The following is a 21,313-nucleotide window of genomic DNA, read 5'->3' as shown; positions in this document are numbered from 1 at the left end:
CTTTCAGAATTATTATTTTCTTGAACAAATTCAATTGGTTGAAGTTGGGTTTATTCTTGGTTTTGTTTGGATTCTTCAAATTTTACATTAGTGGTTTTTTCAATTCTTAAGGTAACCTTATTATAAACTCTGTAACCCCTATTATTTAGGGAGTATCCTATAAAAATTCCATTCTCTACTTTAGATGTGAATTTTCCTAAGTGTTCTCTTGTATTTAAGTTGAAGGCTGGGCACCCAAATACTTTAAAGTATTTTATATTGGGTTGTTTATTATAATAAAGTTTGAAGCAGGTTTTATTATATGTTTTATTTAATGTTGTTCTATTTTACACATAGCAGGCTGTACTCACAGCTTCTACCTAGAAATATTTGGGAAGATTGTATTCATTTAACATAGTTCTAGAGGCTTCAAGTAAAGTTCTATTTTTTTTTTTCTACAATCCCATTTTGTTGAGGAGTTTTAGGGCACGAAAATTCGTGGTGATAGCCATTTTCAAGACAAAATTTATTAAAGTTATAATTTTTAAATTCTCCCCCATTATCACTTCTAATTCTCTTAATTTTAAGATCGTTTTCATTTTCAACTTGTTTACAAAAATTTGTAAAAATTTCAAAGGTTTCATCCTTATTTTTTAAGAATTTTACCCAAGTGAACTTAGAGTAGTCATCTATTATTACTAGACAGTATAAACTACCGTTTATTGATTTGACCTCATGAGAGTCAAACAGGTCTAGATGTAATAATTCTAGTATTGAATTAGTTTGAGATTGATTACTTGGTGTGTGGGTAGATTTTGTTTGTTTGCCTTGTTGACAAGCATTACATATGGTTGAGTCTAAGTTGGGTAATTTTGGTAAGCCTTTAACTCATCCATTTAATTTGCTTATATTTCTGAAATTTGTGTGTGACATTCTTCTATGCCATAACCAAGTTTCTTCTTTTTGTGTTAAAGAACACTTAATTGAAGAAGTGATTAAGTTAATTGCATAGATGTTGTCTTTCCTAAACCCTTTTAGGTTTATTTTAGGATTTTCTAGGTGCTTGATTAAACATTCTGAAGCTAAGAACTTAACTTTATATCCTGTGTCACACAATTGGCTGATACTAAGAAGATTATATTTGAAATTTTCAACCAGTAGCACATTTGTAATGATAAAGTCAGTTTTTAGCTCAATATTACCTATACCAATTACCTTGAATTTGCCATTGTTTCCAAATGTAACTGTTCCTAAGCTTTTGTAAGTAAGTTGGGTGAATTTGGTGTGATCTCCAGTCATATGTTTGGAGCAACCACTGTCCAAAATCTACTTGATTTCCTACAATAGGTAGGAACTGGAATTAGTCTAAGTTCGATCTAACTTAATTTTAAGATTGTTAAGTTAAACAAAATTTGAGTTTAATTTTAGGATAAAAAAATTTTAGAGTTAAATTTAAAAATATTAAGAAGAAAAAAAAATATAATGAATTTTTAAAGTTAATTTTAAAATAAATTTTTAAGTTAATATTTTTTTTATTTAATTTTTTTTTAAAAAAAATTAAAATATTTTTTTTAAGTTTTTAAAATAATTTTTTAAAGTTTTTTTAAAAAAGAATTTTTAAGAGCTTTTAAAATAAAATTTTAAAATAATTTTTTAAAGTTTTTAAAAGAATTTTAAAAAGTTTTTAAAGGAATAATTTTTAAAGTTTTTAAAATAATTTTAATTTAATTTAATAACCATTAGATGGAAGATGTGTTGGCGCAATCTTAACAATTGGTTAGGAGGTACAACTAGTATAAATAGGAGTGAACTCTCATTTTGTAACAAAATCAAGATTTCAAGTAAAGCAAAGGTTTCAATACAAGTTCAAGTTCTCTTATTCTCTCTTCCATCTAAGTGAAATTTGTCTTCCATAAGCTTCTCATTCCAACAATGTGTAGGTTGGCTTAGTTCAAGCATAAATTTATGGGGAGCTTTAATCTTGAAACCAAGTGTGCACACAAACTAGTTTGCTTCAAGCCTATTTCGCTTAAGCCTATTTCTTGGGACATATAGTTCAAGTTATATCAAACTCTCCTTTGATGTGGTTGAAAGAACGTTGCGTTTAACCATCGAACTTATTGAGTTTTGACCTAGTAGTCAATAGAAGATCGACTATGAAGGGTGCAATCACTGTTAGATTTTATTCATCAAGAAAAGACACAAAGCTGATCACCTGATTTTTGCTGATTAAATAGGCGTGGAATGTTGTGAGCCCGCCAACAAACCAAACCACAAAGAAAACATAGAGAATGAGTGCAAGTGACACAGCTGGCCGCTCATGGATTTCCACACCGAATTGTGGTACTTCTTCTTTTCTTTGAGAATGTTTAGCCACGAGAAAGTGAATACGTAAATGCTGAGGAGGGTCGAGGACAGTATAAACATGAAGAAGAACCGATAGTTGCGCTGCAGATCACATTTCAGAGAGTTACAAAAAAACATAAAAATTGTTAAGTTTCTTCAGCCAAAAGTGATGCTTATATATAATCTCATAGAGTGGCTTGGCTTACTAATCCAATGCACTGGCCAACCCACGGACAGTGGTGATCAAACTTCTGCACGCAGTTGTTGCAGATGGCACATTGAGAAACCCGAGGTGGACGATACAACAAACATGTCTCACAGTACTTTACTCTCACACTAAATCCATTTACCTCCACTTCCTTGGTGCGAGGTAGCCTCAAGTTTTGACTAGCTGATCCATTAGGCCATTCCATGGGTGGATATGCGTCATCGTCAAATCTTTGTTCAAATTATGGCGCCGGCCGCAGATTCCGCGGTACTATGTCTGGATCTCTACTAGAGGTCAACATCAAGAAAGTCAAGTCCTGCATAGTTATACCTGCAAATTGATCATGTCGAATCGAATCTACACTTTGTGTTAGAAAGTAGCTAGCTAGCTAGCTTATGATGATATCTTACCGCGACTAGGAGAATCATTGCCACAATGAGCACTGGCTACCCAAGTATATGATGGCTTTGGGGTTGAGTTCGATTCATCTCGTGGTTATGGATTTTGACAATAACTTGAGTACAAAATATGATTGTTGGTGTAGCTATCAAAAACATCGATAGGAATACTGAAGTAGCATCCGGACCAAATACCAACCTTCCGCCACACAAGAACCTCTAAGAGGACATAACTCTAGATTATAATTCATAACAAAAAGTTGAAAAGAGAGAGAGAGAGAGAGAGAGAGAGTCTCAGGTTGATCGAAAGAATAATGTGGGGATCTCTTAATCGTACATTGTTTCCGTGTCAAACTTGATACAGCCTCTTCAGTCTGGGCGATTCCATGGAGATCAAAAACTATATTTCAAAGGAGATATGGAATTTGGAAGGTCGAATGAGAGAGAGAGAGAGAGAGAGAGAGAGAGAGGGAGGGAGGGTGAAGCTTCCCCTCCGGTCTCTCTATTGCTCTTCTCCTTTGGACGTTTGGGGTGGGTCACCACTAGCTGCCCCCATCCTTGTTTGGATATTTTCCCTTGCTTAATTAAGGCAATGCCTTTGTTCTTCTCCATTAATCAATTTGCCTACGACATTTGCGCATAGAGGCAACGACGGTGAAGGCGCGACGATAAGCATGCCTTTTTTACAAGCCATTGTTATGCGTCGTGTTCTAAAAAGCGTCATTAAGCACTGCTTAAGCGCGAAGTGAGGAAGAAAAGCTTCGCTTTATGTGAAAGCGGGGAAAAAAGTTGTCAAAGTATGTTTGACCAAATTAAGTATGATTAAGCGCGCTTAATAGCGCTTAAGCGCGATTTTTTATTTATAATTTTAATTGATTTGTAAATTTTTAAAAAAATAAGGAAAAAAATTTAGAGAAAATAAAGAGACACAACGTCTCTTAACTCTTGAGAGAAAAGTCATAATCTATCATAAATCCCCTATCTGCCTGCTATCGAGAAAAATTGAGGAGATCGAATTAGAATCAGATAAGGAATTAAATAATATTTAGTTTTTTTTATGTTCTTTTATTGTGAAAACTGAAAACTAATGGATATTATAAACTTTGTGACTTTTGAACCTTAAATTTATCATGTTTAAGTATTATTTGATCTATTTATTTGTTTAAAATAATTAAATTTTATTTAAAAATAAAAAACACTTTTTTACGTTTAAAATTATTCTAAGCTCGCTTAAGTTTACAAAGCTTGAAGCTTGGACTCGGTGCTTCGTTGCATTTCGCGCTTTTTAAAACATTGATTATGCGTGATGGAATGGAGGAAAAAAGCGAGACAACAAGTTACAAAGGCCGAGCATTTAGGCAAGCTTGTTAAATTTAACGAATCTAATGCGCACTTTTAGCTTTTAAATAAATCTAACCACAGATTAATAACACCTTTTTAATTTTTATTAAACACTATCTATTTTCAAATTTAAATATAATATAAAAGCAACCAAATAATAAAAGGTTAATCAATTCTAAGGTCATTTAATTTTATTTTTTAGAGATATTTAATTGTGAAATTTAGAAATTTTAGGATATTTGAAAAATGGGATATTTAAATGACGACGGCTACTTCGACTTCGAGTCGTCTTGCAGAAACCTAGCCTCGTTATCCTTGTCTCCGCCGCCGTGGCCAAGAAGCGAAAGCTTACCTCGCCCGCTGCGGCGGCGAAATTGCACGCCGAAGCGGGTGCCTTCGAGGAGCAAGCATCCGGAGATGTCCCGGTCACTGAATTTCAAGAGGGACAAACATCCTGGGTAATTTTCAGTCCTGGGTTAGGCTTGACAAACATCCTGGGTAATTTTCAGTCCAGTGGGGTGGAAGGAACTACTGGGGCATTGCCAAACAACTCTGGGCATTGTTTGCACAGTGGTGGTATGGTGGTGGTGGTGTTGGGGAGAGTGTGAATTCTGGGATGATGGGAGGTTATGGTTCACAGGGACATGCGCAAGGTGGATATGGAAATTCCTCAACTGCACAGGGAAGCTCTGCTAGGAGCCAAACAGGACACGGGCAAACGGGTGGCCTAGGCCCTTACCTGGGTCATTAGATAATCACAGGTATAACTACTATCAAATTTTAACAGTTTTTACTGACCTTTCGCTTGTATTTGAACTCCAATCTGAATCAATTAGGCTTTGTTTACTGGGATTGTGAGGATAGAAAATGAGAGAGAAGAGGATGTGGGACAAAAACATGAGGAATAGAATGGAAAACAATTTCCTCTCCCATACGATTACTTGTATAGACAGAAAAAAAAGAGGGAGTGAAAAATAACATTTTTTATTGTCTAGTTATCATTTACTGACAGAACAAACTGCCAGTTAATATTTGCCAATGTTGTCAACCAGTTTGTTACTAATTGGCTGACGTTTATGAGTAGATTTAGCATTCATTCAGAAGCACTTCTTCCTTCCAAATTTTATTTTAGGGATACGATTGAATGTTTTTTGTGGTTTGTATAGTAGGAGCTGCAACAACATGACACTATGAGCAATACAAACTAGTTTCTTTTTCCTTCTTTCTCTGTCTATTGGCTTGCAGTGGCAACTATTAGTTGCCCTGTTGGTTCCTGATATTTTCTTGTGCAATTGTACCCTAGTGAACTCACTCCCTACCTTATAGGATTGTCTGATTGTTGTTGTCAGCATAGTTTTCAGAATCGTATGATTCACAAATTATCAAACAATACAATGTGGTCCCTATATAAAACAATAGGGTTCTTGCATATGAGTTGGAAATAACTGTTACGATTGAGTTCAATTCAATATGAATCTTATATTTGTATACAATTCTGAATATTAAAAAAAACAATTAAAAGTTAAATTTAACCAATAAAAAAATAAATTAAATGAAATGTACTATAAATTAAACTGAGTTAACTAAACTGAATTAATATAAAAGAAAGGAAGAAATGATGAATTTATATTATTCAATAGAAGTATGTGGTTAAATAGAGTGAAATCTCAACGTTGACTATGATATGGATGAAAACATCTCTTCAAATTGAGACACAAAATAGATGATAGCCAATTATGAACTCGTCATCGATTAAGAATGAATAAATCCTTTTATATTGATAAATAGAATGACAATAAAAATGATATGTTAGTGAGTTAGAAGTCATGTTAAGTCTAAGTTACCTACCTTTGATGAGAATGATTCTGTAAGTCAAAAACATTTGGTGAGTAAGTTTTCTATTGCTTATTTCATTTATATTCTTAATAGAATGAAATAAATTATAAATTGTACATTCTTATTAGTGGGACACATGAACTTGTGCAATTTTGTTATGAATCAAATCAATTTATTCTATATTGTTCATCCCAAAAGGGTGTCCAATCCAACCCAAAATGCCAAGGCACTCACGATGTATTTAAACATAATTTAACTCCTCACAACATGACATCTTTTTTAGCAAATCTATTTTATTATGTTGTCAAATGAAATATTATATTATTTTACATATTATTAGATACCAAAATTATTCTGAATTAAGTAAAATTATTTTTAATAGATTTTATAATTGTTATCTGAACCTTAGATTGACGGTTCGATACAATTGATGATTCAACAATTAACAAAACTGATTCATGATATGAACCTTGATTTGACAACCCCCATTGATTTTGTTTTTATGGTTTTCTTACTAACTTTAGAATTTCAAACAAATTGAGGAATTGCTTTTGATGTGTTTGAAGGCACACATTCTAATGCTTCAGTTCTATAAGCTCTTTGTTATTCTTGGATCTTTCTCAATCATAGTTGATTCCTTCCCCTGTTTACGTGTGTAGTTTATGTTTCCCTTTTCCAAGTCCCACCGTTCATTTTTTTTCTCATCCATAATGTTTTTTTAAAGAAGCCAGAAAAGTGTAGCTAATTTAATTTACTTGCATGTTTGATATTTACCTGTCATAAACACACCCTTGAGTTGGGACCCATTGAATATAGTGCAAGTGTACTGAAAAGCTTTTCACATGAATCAAAAATTATCTTTGCTAAATTTAATGAGAAATTCCATTTAGATCCACATGGGGCCTTTGTATTGCTTTCTATAAAATACAATTGTCTGATAAGTTCCCAATAGTCGACCATAAATAGTTCCAAGTCTCATGACTAATGTTTCAAGTTAATTCTCCTGTAAATCTCAATTATTCAACAGATTATTACTTTAGTGAACTTACCTTTAATTAAGACATTTTGGTTATTTATGTTGATCATACTTTTAATTAGGTCATCTTGGTTGTTTATGTTGTGAAGAATGATATGCAACTGTTTGGTCATAGTTCATCAGAAAGGTTGCTGTGTTGTATCATCAATTTCTGCCATGATAAAATTCCACACTAACTTTTAAAATGCTAACCCAATTGGTAAAGCATTATATTTCCAGCAAGTATTATGAGTTTAGTTTATATTTTCAAAATTGCTAAGTTTAGGGAGTGAAGTATTATCATTAATGTTAAGTTTTTCTCTTCTAAACCTATTTATTTCTGTCAAAATTATCTGGCCATGAGATGATTAATTTTGAATCAAAATTTCTGGCAGCCTCTTCCCATTATTGTTTTTTTTTAAATTCTTTTTTGCCAGCATTTTGAAAACCTTTTGTGCAAATGTTTTCACACTTAATTATATTGCAGATCCTTTCTTGGCGCATAAATCTTTTTTTTACTGGAATGTTGCTCCTTCTGAAGTTCCTGCTTCTGCGATCAATAAAATGATTTTTTAACTTGTTTTGCAATAATTTAAAATGATGTTTTGAGCACCTCGGTGGTAAAATGTTTATCATGATCCTTTTGACTTATGCAGTATTTTGAGTTACTATATGGGCCTATTTAAATCCTCTGTCCTCTGAATGGTTTCTTGTAAAGACCCTGCTGATTTAAAACTCAAGATTATTTTTAGTTTATTATTATTCTGTTACTAATACGTTTACTATGGTTCTACCATCAACATTTTTCTAGTCACGCAATTGGTAAAATTGGCAAGAAATTCTTTCTACTTTACTTATAGGTGTTGGTTTATGTACTGAATTCTCTTACAAAATGATTTTTTTAAAAAAATTAAAGGTGATGTTTGGGCTGTAAATGGTTACATAATCTATTAGTATTTTTGGAAAATAACTATTCAACTTATCAAAGTACATTTTTTGTCTTTCAAAAATGTTTATTGATTACAAATGCTATGATTTGGCTGCTTGGCCAAAAATTTGATTTCGTTTTAAGTTCTTGATTCAGTTTCTTTTTCTTGATTCACCATTTTGCACCATAGCTCTTGTCCTTCTGGATCAGTGGCCTTATCATATTTTTGAAATAAATCTTACATTGGAATTATTATATTGTGCAATTAGGCACCGAAAGTAGATCGCATGATTTGGTGTCAACTGTCAGTACTTTCGCTTTCTTTTCACTGTGTTTCTTCTCTGCACAGACCACCTATAAGTTTTGGTCAAGTTGGAATAGTCTGTTCGTTCATTAAAACTATTCATTATTGGCCATTCTGAAATCATTATTTATTCCATTATGTCCTTAAATTCTGTAAAGTTTTCTAGTCTGAATTGGCAACAGCTTATATTTTTGTCATTATAGTGTCAAGGCTTCACAAGTCGTAGAGATGTAGATGATCAATTCTTAGATTGGATAAGTTGTTTGCAGACAATCAATCCTTAGATCAGGATAGCCACCTTCTCTCGCTTGAGTTCTGTGTACCTGAGAGGAAGGAAGCAGAAGGCGAAAGTGAGAAGAGAAAAGGGAGGGAAAGGAAATGGGCAAAGCCTGGAAGAATTGACTACCATAGCAGTGAGAAGGGAAAGAGTGAAAGGAGGTGACAGTGAAAAAGTCATTTATCTCTGCTTGTATTGAACATTACTGCTTCCGGAGGATTGTGAGGAGAGAGGGTTGCATTGAGGGGCTTATTGGACATTTTCATCCTAACATGTTCCATTCTGCTTTTGCTCGATTTTGGACTGAGTGTCTCGAGGATTATGAGGGTGGAGATGAGGATAAGGAGGAGCATCATGATGAGGATCCAATAATAGTACCACTACCATTTGTAGCTCTCAGAGGATGTCAGGATGGACACTCTAAGTTGGAGACAAACTTTTTGACACATTATCATGTGTTTATTGCTTGTCACATACGTTCAGTAGATGAGTGTGAGCTTGATTGCAATCAAGTTGCAACAACTTCATGAGTAGGATGAAGAATACTGGAGATAGATAATGGCCATGTTCCAAGTGTGGAACTTAGGATGTTAGTTCCCACTCGAGTAGTGTCGTATCTTAGGGGCATCCTAGTGTTGTGGAAACAAATGCTCCTAGGTGGTTAGATTTGTATATGTTGTTTTGATGATTTTGGTAAAGAGTTTAAGTTATGTTTGACTTGTACCAATGATATATAGAAATCGTGTGCCCAAACTTAAAATATTGCACATAAAACTTGCGGAGTTGGTTGACTCAACACAGTATGCTGGTTGCACTCAATGGATTAAGGCCTGGAATGAATGTCTAAGCTTTGGTAGAGCTTGGAGGACAGTCTAGAGCGTGTGGAGTGTTGAGTGGTGATGTAGGATTAGACGACGTGATGCAAGCTCAAGGTGCTTGGTGTATTTGATTGACTATAAGCGTTGCATGAAGTGGGCTTTAGAGCAAGGAACATCGATGAGCTTAAGACATGGAGATATGAGAGCGAGGGAGGTTTGTCTTTGGGTAGCAACATCAAACACAATGTGCTGGGTAGGGCAGACTACCTAATTGTTTATTTTGAAGCCTTTGACCAAGGGGTTGCTAGTCCCTAATATTTTATGGATTTAGCTTTGCCCTAGGTCTTTGCATAGGCTATAGGGGGCGTAAGCCAAGTGAAGGAGAATCACTTTCAATAGACTGAAACATGTTAGTTGATTAGGAAGTCAATTAAGTCTGAGAGTCGGCGAACAAAATGATTCTGCTAGAGCAATAGTAAACTAGATATGACTTTTAGTTGACTAGCAGCTTTAGTATTTAACTAAAGGTAAATAATTCCATGACATAGCCGACTGGAGAAGCATTCCAATTGACTAGAGGTAGACAAAATTGATACATTGAACATCTGTGTACTTGTAACTTTGCATAAAATCTTTCTTAATTCTCATGCGAACAAGTATTAAGTGCTCAAAGCTTCCAAGGGAAGATGAAGGTTTCAACAAAAGTCCTTTGTAATTTCCTTCTCACTTAAGATATTCATTTCATCATCTGTTTGAGAGAAGGGACATATTGTTTAGTTCAACATCTCTTATGAAAAAGTAATTTTAGTGGATATTGGAGCGTGATATATCAGGTGCGCCATAGGCTATGGATTAGAAGCATACTCTTTGAATTACGTTATATTGTAATGTATTAATATTGTGGAATGTTTTATTCTTATTTTTGCTGTCTCTATTCTTGACACGATAACTGAATACACATGAGCACGCATATGCTACTAACAATTTATATTGTCTTTGTATTTGAAGGATATATTTTTTTGTCTAGTAAAACGTATTCACCTATGAAATTTAGGTCTACCATCTCATTTAATTACCTTATCTGATGTTATACTTTGAATATTTGATGTTGTGCCTTGGATATTTGATACATGATCACGTATCCGTTGCTTTTCATATTTAACTAGTTCTGCTTGGTTGTGTATAATTGTGTAGGACCTTTGATATTTAATTACCCCTTTTTATTGTATGCAGATGCTTATCTTGTTGTATTGTTTGTTTATTTTCTCGGTTATCTTAATGTATCCATTACTACTATCATGCTTTATTTTATTTTATTTATTTATTTATTTTTACAAGTGTGTTTGCTATAACATGATAATTTTTACTTCTTTGATAGTCGATGTTTGTCAAAAGAGTAGTTATTTAAGTAAGCTTTCCTTGGTTTATTGGCTTGTCATTCTTGTTGAATGCTAATGCTACTTAATGTGATATTGTGTTATCATGTTGTGATCATGTATATTGTATGGTGATATTATTGTGATATATCATATTATGATCATGTTCATGATCATGTATAGATCAGTGCAACTCTTGTTTATGTTGTTGGAGTGGGTAGCGTATGGAGAATGGAGATGTTTCTATATACAGTGGAGATTGTAAGTTTTTCGTCAAAAAGGTAGAGTTCTGCCTCAAGAAGCAGGCAACTTGAGGGTGTCGTTTCCTTGTTTAATAGCTTGAATTGAGAGAACTCAAGGACCTAGATCCAATAAACTTGAGTGTCAGTAGCCTAATTCAAGGGTGAATTTCAAGATAGGTTAAGAGTTTTGGGCTCTGAGTGAAAATTGGTTTGAGTTGAATCTAATTTTCATTCATGCTTACTATTGTTTATACCTAATTTAAGCTATTTGTCAAAGGATGATTGTCGGTTCCTTGTGATTAGCAATAATAATAGGATTTTAATGTTTGATTAATGCATTTAAGTTAAAATTGTAAGTGGAGCTGGTAGTGAAGCTACCATTCAATGTGCCAAGGTAACGAGCATAAAAGATTCATTGAAGACTACGAATTTTGTATCTGATTGATGGTTTTTCGTGGAGCTTGTAAGTTGGCTATAAGGGACTTTTGAGATAATGCCAGTCGAGTAAAAGAAAACATAACCCTTTTGCTCCTAGGCATTTGACCATACAGCCAATAAGATTGAAAATAAAAGTATTCTATTCCTAGGTCAGTGCCAGTGATTGTTCTCTAGGCAATCAATCAATTAACAACATGTTTCATATGGGCATCAATATATAAGCTTTATGGAGTTTGTTTGGATTCAATAAATTATCTTATTGTTCGTTCCTATTTGATCATCTTCCTTCTGTAACTTGGCTTTGTTTTTTTTTTTACACTTCATGTCACCATTCACGCAGCCCCGCACCAACTGTACGAACACACGTAGCCAGCGCCCGCTCCCTATGACCATTCATGCAGCCAAAGCATAAAACGGTTTCGCAAGCGTCCAAAACCCCCGATAGGAGATAACGAGACGACGAAAACGTACCCGAAAAGGAGCACAATCCTTTCTATAAATGCGCAACGGACAAGACTCGTATCAAACGGTCCGTTACAAGGTGACAGTGGGCGGTTTCAAGTGCAACTCCATCCACCCACCAACACATGCGCCACGTCCTTCCAAATCTGACCGTAGCGGCAGTTTTCTTTCCCTCTCCCAGTCGTCTCCCTTTTCGTGCGTGAACACGTAACCAAGAAGAAAAGGATGACTCGTCTCATCTCTCATGCAATATTAGAAATCATGACACATGCAGAGGATAAAAGGCCAAAATAAAAAAAATAAATGAAATATTTTATAACATAAATGTAAAAAAAAAAAAAAAATTGAGGAAGCAGGTGGAAAGGAAGCAGCTCGCCCTGCTGCCCCCCTTAGCACCTACCTGCAACGGCCCCTGAACAGTCCAAAACAAGGCCTTTTACTGTGGGGGATATCAATTACCCTTCTGTTTTTTTGTCAATTCTACCAAACAACTAATGGAACTCCACCGTGCATGCCAACTCTTAATACTTTTTTTGTGAAGGAGGCGACAGGTTCAAATTCCAAGATATCACTTTTGGAAGAAATGTTAGAATGATTACCTATGAGAAGCTCTCTTAAAGAAAAAACAAAAGAAAGGGAAACCTTTTGAAGTTGAAAGAAGAGCATAGCATAGGGAATCAAACACTTTAAACTGTTTATGCTTAACCTTTCTACAAACATGAGTTCATAAGAACAAAATTTAGTTAATAATATCAATTCGCTGACATTAGATCATATTACTTCTTCCTCCTCCTCTCCCCTTATGAACGAAGGCTTGTAAATTTAGAATTGTCACTGGTGATATAGTGGCCGCTTTCATAATGAAGAAATCAATCAGTAAATGTCAAATGCCATGGTTAATTGTCTTTTCCCCTGAAGATCTACAGGAAAAGCAAAAAAAAAAAAAACAACTATGTTTTTGAGATTGATTAAAAGCAATCTGAAATAAGAAGTTAAAGATAAGTTTGGGAGGAGTCATGGGAAGGACAAGAGTTGGGAAAAGGGTACACTGAATAAAGTTGTACAAGTACCACGAAAATTGAGATGGTCAACTAGCAAAGGCAGCAGTAGTTCCTCCATTTATGGGCAGATTTGTTTGTTTTCCTTTTCAGCCAATATTTTTGTTTGGTGTTTATCTGAATCGACTTGTGTTTTTTGGGGCATTGTGCCTGCTAATGGACAAGGGAGTTCTGGTGATTTTGCCCAGGCCGAGAGAGACAGGGTGCAGCTCCAATATAAAGGAGAACGGTGAGAAGACTCAGACTTCCCACCCACACGAGTGGCTTCCTTTTGAATCAAATCAAACTCTCTGTCCCTCCCTAATATCATTTGTCCTCGTGTCTCACTCGTCACTCCAGTCTATTATCAGTAGCTTTCGTCTGTTGCCCCGATTAATATTATAACTTTTAGGAAAGATGAACCTAAGGGGGTTGTCATCGGTATTATTGGCGTCTGAATCTGGCCGGATTTGAGTAAATTTTTTTTTACTGTCGATCTAAACTCTTGCTCAAATTTGACCAAATTTTGATACCTATGGTATTGATGGCGATTCTTTTGAGTTCATCTATCTTAAAGGTTCAAAGATTATAGTGTTGATCGGGATGATTATCTGAGACCGCCGGCGATAGAATAGGACGATATGTGAGATAGGCAGATAGATTTGGAGAGAGGATTTTAACTCTTTCTGAACCCTGTGATTGCGTCCCCCAATGCTCACACCCCCCACAGTGTTATCAGTCTCAGAATAAGGGAAGCATGGAGACAGCTCACAGGTGTGTGTGTGTTATAGAGAGAGAGAGAGAGGACGCTCGGTTTCCTTCTATCAATGTTAATGCTGTCTTCCCCCACTTCACCCTTTGATCTCCTCCATCTTCATGTTGTGTAGGTCTCGTTCCTCAAACATCCTGAGAAAGCAATAACAACAGTGCTTCATTAAATTCTTTTTTTTCTTTGTTTGTTTGTATTTTTTTCTTCTTCTTCTTCTGGTCCTTTTTGAAGAAGTAAAATGGCTTCGGATGAGATGAAACCTGCTGGTGACATTGGGCTGTTTGCTGGAGGACCACTTCTGCCTTCATTCGTTGGATCTTCTGCTTCTTCTCCTCCTTCTAGTTCTAGGGAGAAGGGCTTGGTTAGCAGTGGTGAACAAGCTTGGGGATTGCAGTGTTTTGCAGAGGGAAAGGAGTACCATGAGAAAGGCGAGAAGAGCAGCAACCAAGGCGAGGAAGCTGATCAAGCTGGCGACGACAGTTTCAATCTCGAGAGCGTGCAACAGCAGCAGAAGCTCTGTGTCAGGGGTCACTGGAGACCAGCCGAGGATGCCAAGCTCAAGGAGCTTGTCTCTCAGTATGGCCCTCAGAATTGGAATCTGATTGCTGAGAAGCTGGAAGGAAGATCAGGTAACAAAATAATCATGTCGAATGGACGAACCTTTGTACCAGCTGCCTATTTTTTTATGTGTTCTGGCTTTGATGATTCTCCTCTGCTTTGCTTTGTGAGTTGTGACAGGGAAGAGCTGCAGGCTGAGGTGGTTCAACCAGTTGGACCCAAGGATCAACAGAAGTGCCTTCACTGAGGAGGAAGAAGATAGACTTTTGGCTGCTCACAGGCTTTATGGCAACAAATGGGCACTGATTGCCAGGCTCTTCCCCGGGAGGACAGATAATGCAGTGAAGAATCATTGGCATGTGATCATGGCAAGGAAGCACAGAGAGCAATCTGCCTATAGGAGGAGGAAGCCCACCGCTATTTCTTCCTTAGACTCTCCTCCACTTCCACCTCACACCCTTGTTTCCAGAAGGATGGAGCTGAACATACCCATCAATGCTTGCAGTGGTGACTCCTCCACCATCACCAGCATCAGAAACGAGTCCGCCTCCACCTGCACTGACCTCTCCCTCAATTCCTCCTTCACCAGGACTTTTCCTACCTTCTGCAGTCCTCTCCAAACCCAATCCTTCCCTCCCTGTGATATCTTCAGTGGTACGGGACACGTTCTTGTTTAGCTAGTTGCTTCCATTGCTGCAATGCCGTGATGCTTAATATATATCTATGCATATGAGGCCTTTGTTTATTGTACATGCAGGATTGAATGTCTCTGGAGTCGCCCCCATGGAGAAAGAACCTGCGATCGATCATCCTAATTACTCGACTGCCGAGGCTTCTGCAAGGAGCAACGCTTGGCCACAAGGGGAAGCAGATCATGGAAGAGAGAAGATCAGGATAGCCTTCATTGATTTCCTTGGTGTTGGTGCAACATAGGAGATAAGGGAGTAGGCAAGGGAAGTGACCAGAGCCGGGCAAGGCAAAGCAAAAGTGAGGAGGAAAATATACACATTTCGAGTCGAGTGTGAAAGAGAAGGGAAATTTTGTAGCAGCAGCAAACCTATACTTTGCTGCTTGGATCTTTAATTAATTTATGTATGAACTTTCCCCTTCCTTCATTCCTAGTAAGCCTCTACGTTCCATATATAAGCCAAGGCACATGCAAACTCTTGATTGATCTCTTCCACTATTTGCTGCTTAGTTGTTGAATCGTTCTCTGTTCTGTTGTCTTGTCCTGTCTTCCTGAAGACATGAAGAAAAAAAACATTGATCAAGAAATGTGATGCTGTGAATGAAGCTTAGCTTTCAAAATGCTGTCAGATTTGTCTTTCTTCTTATCTTTAAGCCCACTCCAGTTCCTTTTCTCTGCACTGTCTGCATGCAAGAAGAAGACATAATGGCAATTGAGGCACATCGGATAGAAGAATTGTCTCAAATTCCAGTGATTTCTCTTGCTTTCTGGAAGAGCCTTAAGCTCCAAACCAAACCGCTGCACCATCTCGTTTTTAGATAAATTAAGCTTCATTTCCTACACAGAAAAACGAGAAGAAGGGCTTTGGACGAATGAGCAGCAAACTTAGAAATGAGGAAAAGGAAGAAGATTCAAAGGCAGGAGTGTTCATTTTATAGAATTTCGGTTGCCGAGTGCAGCATGAGTTAGTACTTACCAATGGCTGCTTGAATCACCCAATGCATTTAAGAGATTTGACAAAACTTATCTTCTGATCTTTTGGATTGTAGCGTTTTCACTGTCGTTTTCTGGTTAGGTTGACTCTTGTTTTCCTGTTTCATTTTAGTGATTAATTTCAGATGATCAGTCTTTGCATTGTCTTCGGCTAAGAATCAAATACAGTTGCATAGTTAGGTTGTTTTCCCAATTGTACAGGGAAAGTGGAAGAAGAACAAATCCAACCGCAATTTAACAAAGGAAATAAAGTATTTTATGGCACAAATTATAATTAAATTCTTAGTAAATATAGTTAAATGGAGAACTTCTGTATGTACGTCTCTAATTCTGACAGAATATGTTTTAACCATAACGCTTTGAATTATGGGTCTACGCACTCGATGTAACAATAACATTTTCTTTTATTTACTTCATATATTTTTCACTGAAAAATGTACAATAACCAGTGTCATATTGATGATCGTTTAGACAATAAGCTCAATTTGTATTTACATTGCACTTCTCTTAATCAGCCTATCAATCTCTAATATCTCCCAGATTTATAAGCATTTTTGGAGTAAAAAGATAGTGCAATATCATCGGCCTCACGGTAAGATACAAGGAAGTTAATTACGGGGGACATTTTACCCTAATACAGTCATCTTTTGTATGAGAGAGGTTAGAAACTCGACGAGACATTTTATACTCATTGAGAATTGATCCTAAGACCTATTGGAAAAAATACTCATGTAAATATCAACTACGCAAACTCATTGGGCAATTGCATTTATAATAAGTTGCTAGTTTTGATCGACTATTGAAATGAGGAATATTAAAAATCTCTACATTTACTATGAATGTCAATAGTTATATTGGCATAGAGGTCCAAGTAAAGATGGATCAACATGATCACCTCCGCTTGACTGCTTCAAGATGAGAGGCCTCACCATTTGACTTGGCCGAGCCCATCCTTATAGCTCAAGTGCCACCTCAAGATGACATGGTCTGACCACAATTTTTTACGATATAGGGCGTAGGTTATATAATCTTTGATACAACGATGTGACACTCTTTCTATCGTGAGTATGACGTCTCATCAATCAACATCTAGAAAGAGATATCATTTCATTCCTTCAACAGTAATATAAAAGGAGTCTACTTCTCTTTAGACAAACGTACGCATGCGCCAACACACATTTAACCACTTACAAACTATCACAAGCATTCTTTTTATTCTTCTTCTTCTCCACCTCCTTTGTCAGAGATTGACTCGAATATCGGAGTGATTGAGTTAGGACACTCCCAGTCTCCATTCTAACCCTCTCTTTCTCTCGAACTGCATAAGCATTCCGAACAGTCTCACCTTCCCCTCAGGGTTTGATGACTTTATCATCATCATCATCAACAACAACAACAACAACAACGGAGATAATTCATCTATGGCTTGTTCTTCATCAGTCTCAAACAGGAACAACTATAGTTCCAAAAGGTTCACACTCTCATATCTATAATTCCTATAATCGATCAAGAGATCTAAACCATTCCCATACTTAAAAAAAAAAAAACTAGTCTAATACATCTACTAATTAATCAGACATTTATTTGCTGACAGAACAAAAGCTTAACAAGTGTTTTACTTTTACTCTACAAAACAACTACTTTATATTGCAACTTGCAAGCCATGAAAAGGAGAGGGAGAGATTGAGCATCAAATACGCCTAAGCATTCTGAAATAGAACTCTAGTTTCCAATGGTTAAAAGAGTGTTGGAAGATGAATCCCGAGTGGAAGACTGAGAGTGTCCCAGCGAGATGTCGCCAAAGGCAACAACAGTAACTTGTTTGACACAACTCCACCTACTGTTGCCTTGCAACCACAGCCTTTGCCCTCCGTCAGTGGTAACGGCCCCCCTTTCACAGCAACAAGGATAGTAACAGGGCTCGTAGCTCCCCTGGCCCAGAATGCTAGGGTGTGGGGTCATCATTTCACCCGCCATAAATGGCATGGAAAAATGTCTGGCCATTGGTTAGGCAAGCGAAGACCTTTTCTGTTGTCTTCTTTTCCAACTCTGAGGACCATTTGGTGTACTCAAAGCTGAGACACGGGCAGACCTGCAATCATGTGGTGAACAGTTAACTCTCTGAATGTGTGAGGAAAACAACAGTGAAGTGGTGGAAGGGGAGTTGAGAAAAATAAAAGAAAAAGAAAAGACTGGCGATCACAGTGGTTCCAGTGTTTGACAGTGAGGTGAAAAGATGCTTCATGTTCAAGGTAGCAAAGAAGACAATGTCACATGAAGGAACGAACGTTTTCACTCTTCAGTAACTTGCTTCCTCCGGTAATTTCTTAGTCAGTATTCAGATCCATTCAATTCAAAATGCACACTCAAGTGTCTTCTCATGAGATGAGAGGTGGTACATGCATGTTTGCATCGACTCTGGAAGACCACTGTTTTGCTTGAGGAATCGACCTTAAATCCCACGTACAATTCAAGTTAACGAAGCATGGCATGATCTTGATGCTAGTACTAGAGCTCGAACAGCTATAGTGCGTTGTAGAAGTAGAGTTAGGTGGATTATCTTTGTCTTAGTCTAGAGCAGAGACCGTCAGCTTAATTGTGATCACAATGAGAAGATTAAGTTCAAACACGTGAGAACAGTAGGAGGAGGAAAGAAGGTAGAAAAGAATTAAAAGGGTGAATCTCTTTTCCTTTAGTTACAATGAGTGGGTAGGCATGATGCAGACGTGTGTGAGGGGAGTCTGTGAAGAGGGTTGATAAGAGGTTTGAAAGTGTCATCAAACTAAACTGAAGAGACACCATTTATGGGGAGCAACAAGTGACAGATGAAATTGCCAAACCAGAAGCATAATCCATGGGATTCATAACTGAGGCCAAATATTTATAGTGCAGAGATTTGGTGATCCTTTTGAGGTCGATCTGATGTCAATTGTATAACCAAGGAGGGAGGGAGGGGAGAAAGAACAAAAGCCCACTGACTTGGGCACGTGAGAAGCTTAAACAGTAGGCATGTCAACCGAGCCACAAGCAAAGGTGGTCTTTTTTGTTTTTTCTTCTTCTCATAAGGGACTATTTACTCGGAGGATAAAATATCCAGTTACTCAAAAGGATAAAAGAAGAGAGAGAGAGAGGTAAACATATGGATAAAATGTTAGACAATATTGTACCAAGGATATTTTGAATTGAAAATTATAATAAATTCAATTTAGACTTACCTAATTTAGATGGTGTGATATGATAATCTCAAATCGTTGATAGAAAATATGAGCTATCGAGTTATCCGAGTATGAATGGGTTGTCATTGACGGATTGCCAAATGCTTCCCAAGTCTGAGTGGGAAACGGTTTTCCGAGTTTGGAAAAGTGAAGCTGAGTCGAGATGTTACTCGACTGTCGATGCCGAGTGAGCCGAGCTTTGAGTCAGGGTGTTGAACTGCCCGAGCGGATTGCTGAGTCAAGACGCCGAGTGCTCGACTGTCGAATGCTAAGTGGTCGAGTCTAAATGGGTCAAGTGCTCGGGAACTGTAACGACCCGGCTCTCTTGGCCCATTTGACGGCCCATTTGGCGACCTCTCATGTCGTCGACCGTCGGCCCTTATGTCGTCGGCCCATTTGGCGACCTCTCATTGTTAAGACCTTCGGATAGCGGCTAGAGAGTGGGGTGTGAATGTAAAATCGGGCAGCTGGAAAGTCCTAGTGAGTAACCACATGGTCGACGACATGAGAGGTCGCCAAATGGGCCGACGGTCGACGACATGAGAGGTCGCCAAATGGGCCAAGAGAGCCGGGTCGTTACAATAAAATATAACTTCTTATAAATCCCTAAAGGATTTGTCTCACTTGGTTACCAGGATTCATAAACTCTAATACTTAAGCCTGGAGGTTTAGAGTTCGAGTCCTGGAGGAGGCAAAAATCCACTGACCAGGGGTGGAAAGTCCTAGTGAGTAACGGCACGGCCAAGGGTCGTCGGTCGATGACATTAGAGGTCGCCAAATGGGCCGACGACATAAGGGCCGACGGTCGACGACATGAGAGGTCGCCAAATGGGCCAAGAGGGCCAGGTCGTTACAGGAACAAAGTCATAGTATCTGAGAGGTTGTCTAGTCGATTGGGAATTGATGTAGAGTACTCGAGAAGTAAACTCTATTGCAAATGGGTTTTCAAGTGCTCGAAAACATAAAAGGCCTCGTCGAGGTCGATGTTCAACTCAATTTTCTAAAATAAATTCGTCCTCTCTGATAGTGCTTCGAGGTTACGATGAACGTTTGTTTCTCAAAATACAATGGAAAAATCACGTATACAACCAAATACTAATTGTTAGTGGCAAACCAAGTGTGTACTCGAACGCTATCATCAAGATTCTACTAAGCAAAATACACTACAGAGAGAAAGAAAAAGAGAGAAATGAAGTAGATAGAATTTTCATCTATTTTTCTTATGCCTCTTGAACTAGTTTTCTATTCATGATCACTATCTCCTTAAATAGGAGTGTCAACCTTTTAGCTGCGTTGAATGACCTCATCAGTCATCAATGAGCGATCACTGTTAACATCTTATCGTCAATGACTTTATCGATTATCAATGGTCAGTCATTACTATCTAGGTGGTTATGAATTCATCATTAACATCTAATCGTCAACACATTAATGTCTCCGTTAATTTACGTGATAAAATGCTAATTAATTTACTTGCGAGAGAAAATATCTCCCCATGTATGTGTTCACAATTTCAATACTTAAAAAAAACTTCAATACTTGTGATTCTATATAAACCAACTATTACATCTTAACTCTAAACATGCAACTAAAGTTCTCACGTGAAGTCTCTTCCATCCATCATTTTTTTTCCATTTACATTTTTTCTAACCTAGAATTATTTAATGGTGTAGTTCAGACGAGTAGGAGTTCAAATTTACTGCTTATGGTGTAGTTTTGTTATAATTGTTAGAATCACAAGATTTCAATCAATGACAAATTCAGATGGAAATGGTACGGGATTTGACAGGCATGATGATTCAATTTGATACTATAGGACATAATCCAAATCTTATTTTATATGATCCTGAAAGAAAGAAAGAAAAAAGTTAAAGTCATAGAGGGTGGAACCTCATAGTTGACAATGACATAAAAAAAAGCTTGCTACGTGAGTCACAAAGCCAATGGTAGGAGCCAATGGGAGTCGACACATATGGTAGAGTAAATAGTGACTAAGAAGCAATCTTGTCTTCTACTCCTCTCTCATCGTCTAGTACTGTTGTTGTCTTCTTCATCGCTTCGACCATGTCGATGACATTGAGACTC

The 21,313-nt window shown here is 37.1% G+C and overlaps 1 protein-coding gene and 1 pseudogene across 6 annotated transcripts; one reads left to right on the top strand and one right to left on the bottom strand.

The window, feature by feature from the left end:
- Positions 1–2,161: 2,161 nt before the first annotated feature.
- Positions 2,162–3,319, bottom strand: LOC122023214 (annotated as a pseudogene).
- Positions 3,320–4,560: 1,241 nt separating this feature from the next.
- Positions 4,561–15,582, top strand: LOC122023650 (transcription factor CSA-like). Of its 6 annotated transcripts, none has more exons than XM_042581885.1 (5): positions 4,561–4,730; positions 4,913–5,033; positions 11,010–14,403; positions 14,513–14,986; positions 15,090–15,582. In XM_042581885.1, exons 3-5 carry the CDS (start codon positions 14,013–14,015, stop codon positions 15,263–15,265), a joined length of 1,041 nt encoding a protein of 346 aa, XP_042437819.1. In that variant the 5' UTR covers positions 4,561–4,730; positions 4,913–5,033; positions 11,010–14,012; the 3' UTR covers positions 15,266–15,582. The 6 variants fall into 6 exon arrangements, with proteins under 6 accessions (XP_042437819.1, XP_042437818.1, XP_042437816.1 ...); XM_042581884.1 differs by having other exon boundaries at positions 7,611–14,403; XM_042581882.1 differs by having other exon boundaries at positions 4,913–14,403.
- The last annotated feature ends 5,731 nt before the right edge of the window (positions 15,583–21,313 follow it).

This window comes from Zingiber officinale, chromosome 9B (assembly GCF_018446385.1).
Source record: "Zingiber officinale cultivar Zhangliang chromosome 9B, Zo_v1.1, whole genome shotgun sequence".
In the NCBI taxonomy this organism is placed as follows: domain Eukaryota; kingdom Viridiplantae; phylum Streptophyta; class Magnoliopsida; order Zingiberales; family Zingiberaceae; genus Zingiber; species Zingiber officinale.
The sequence above is the reverse complement of the archived record's forward strand: the minus strand, read 5'-3'. Positions and strand labels throughout refer to the sequence as shown.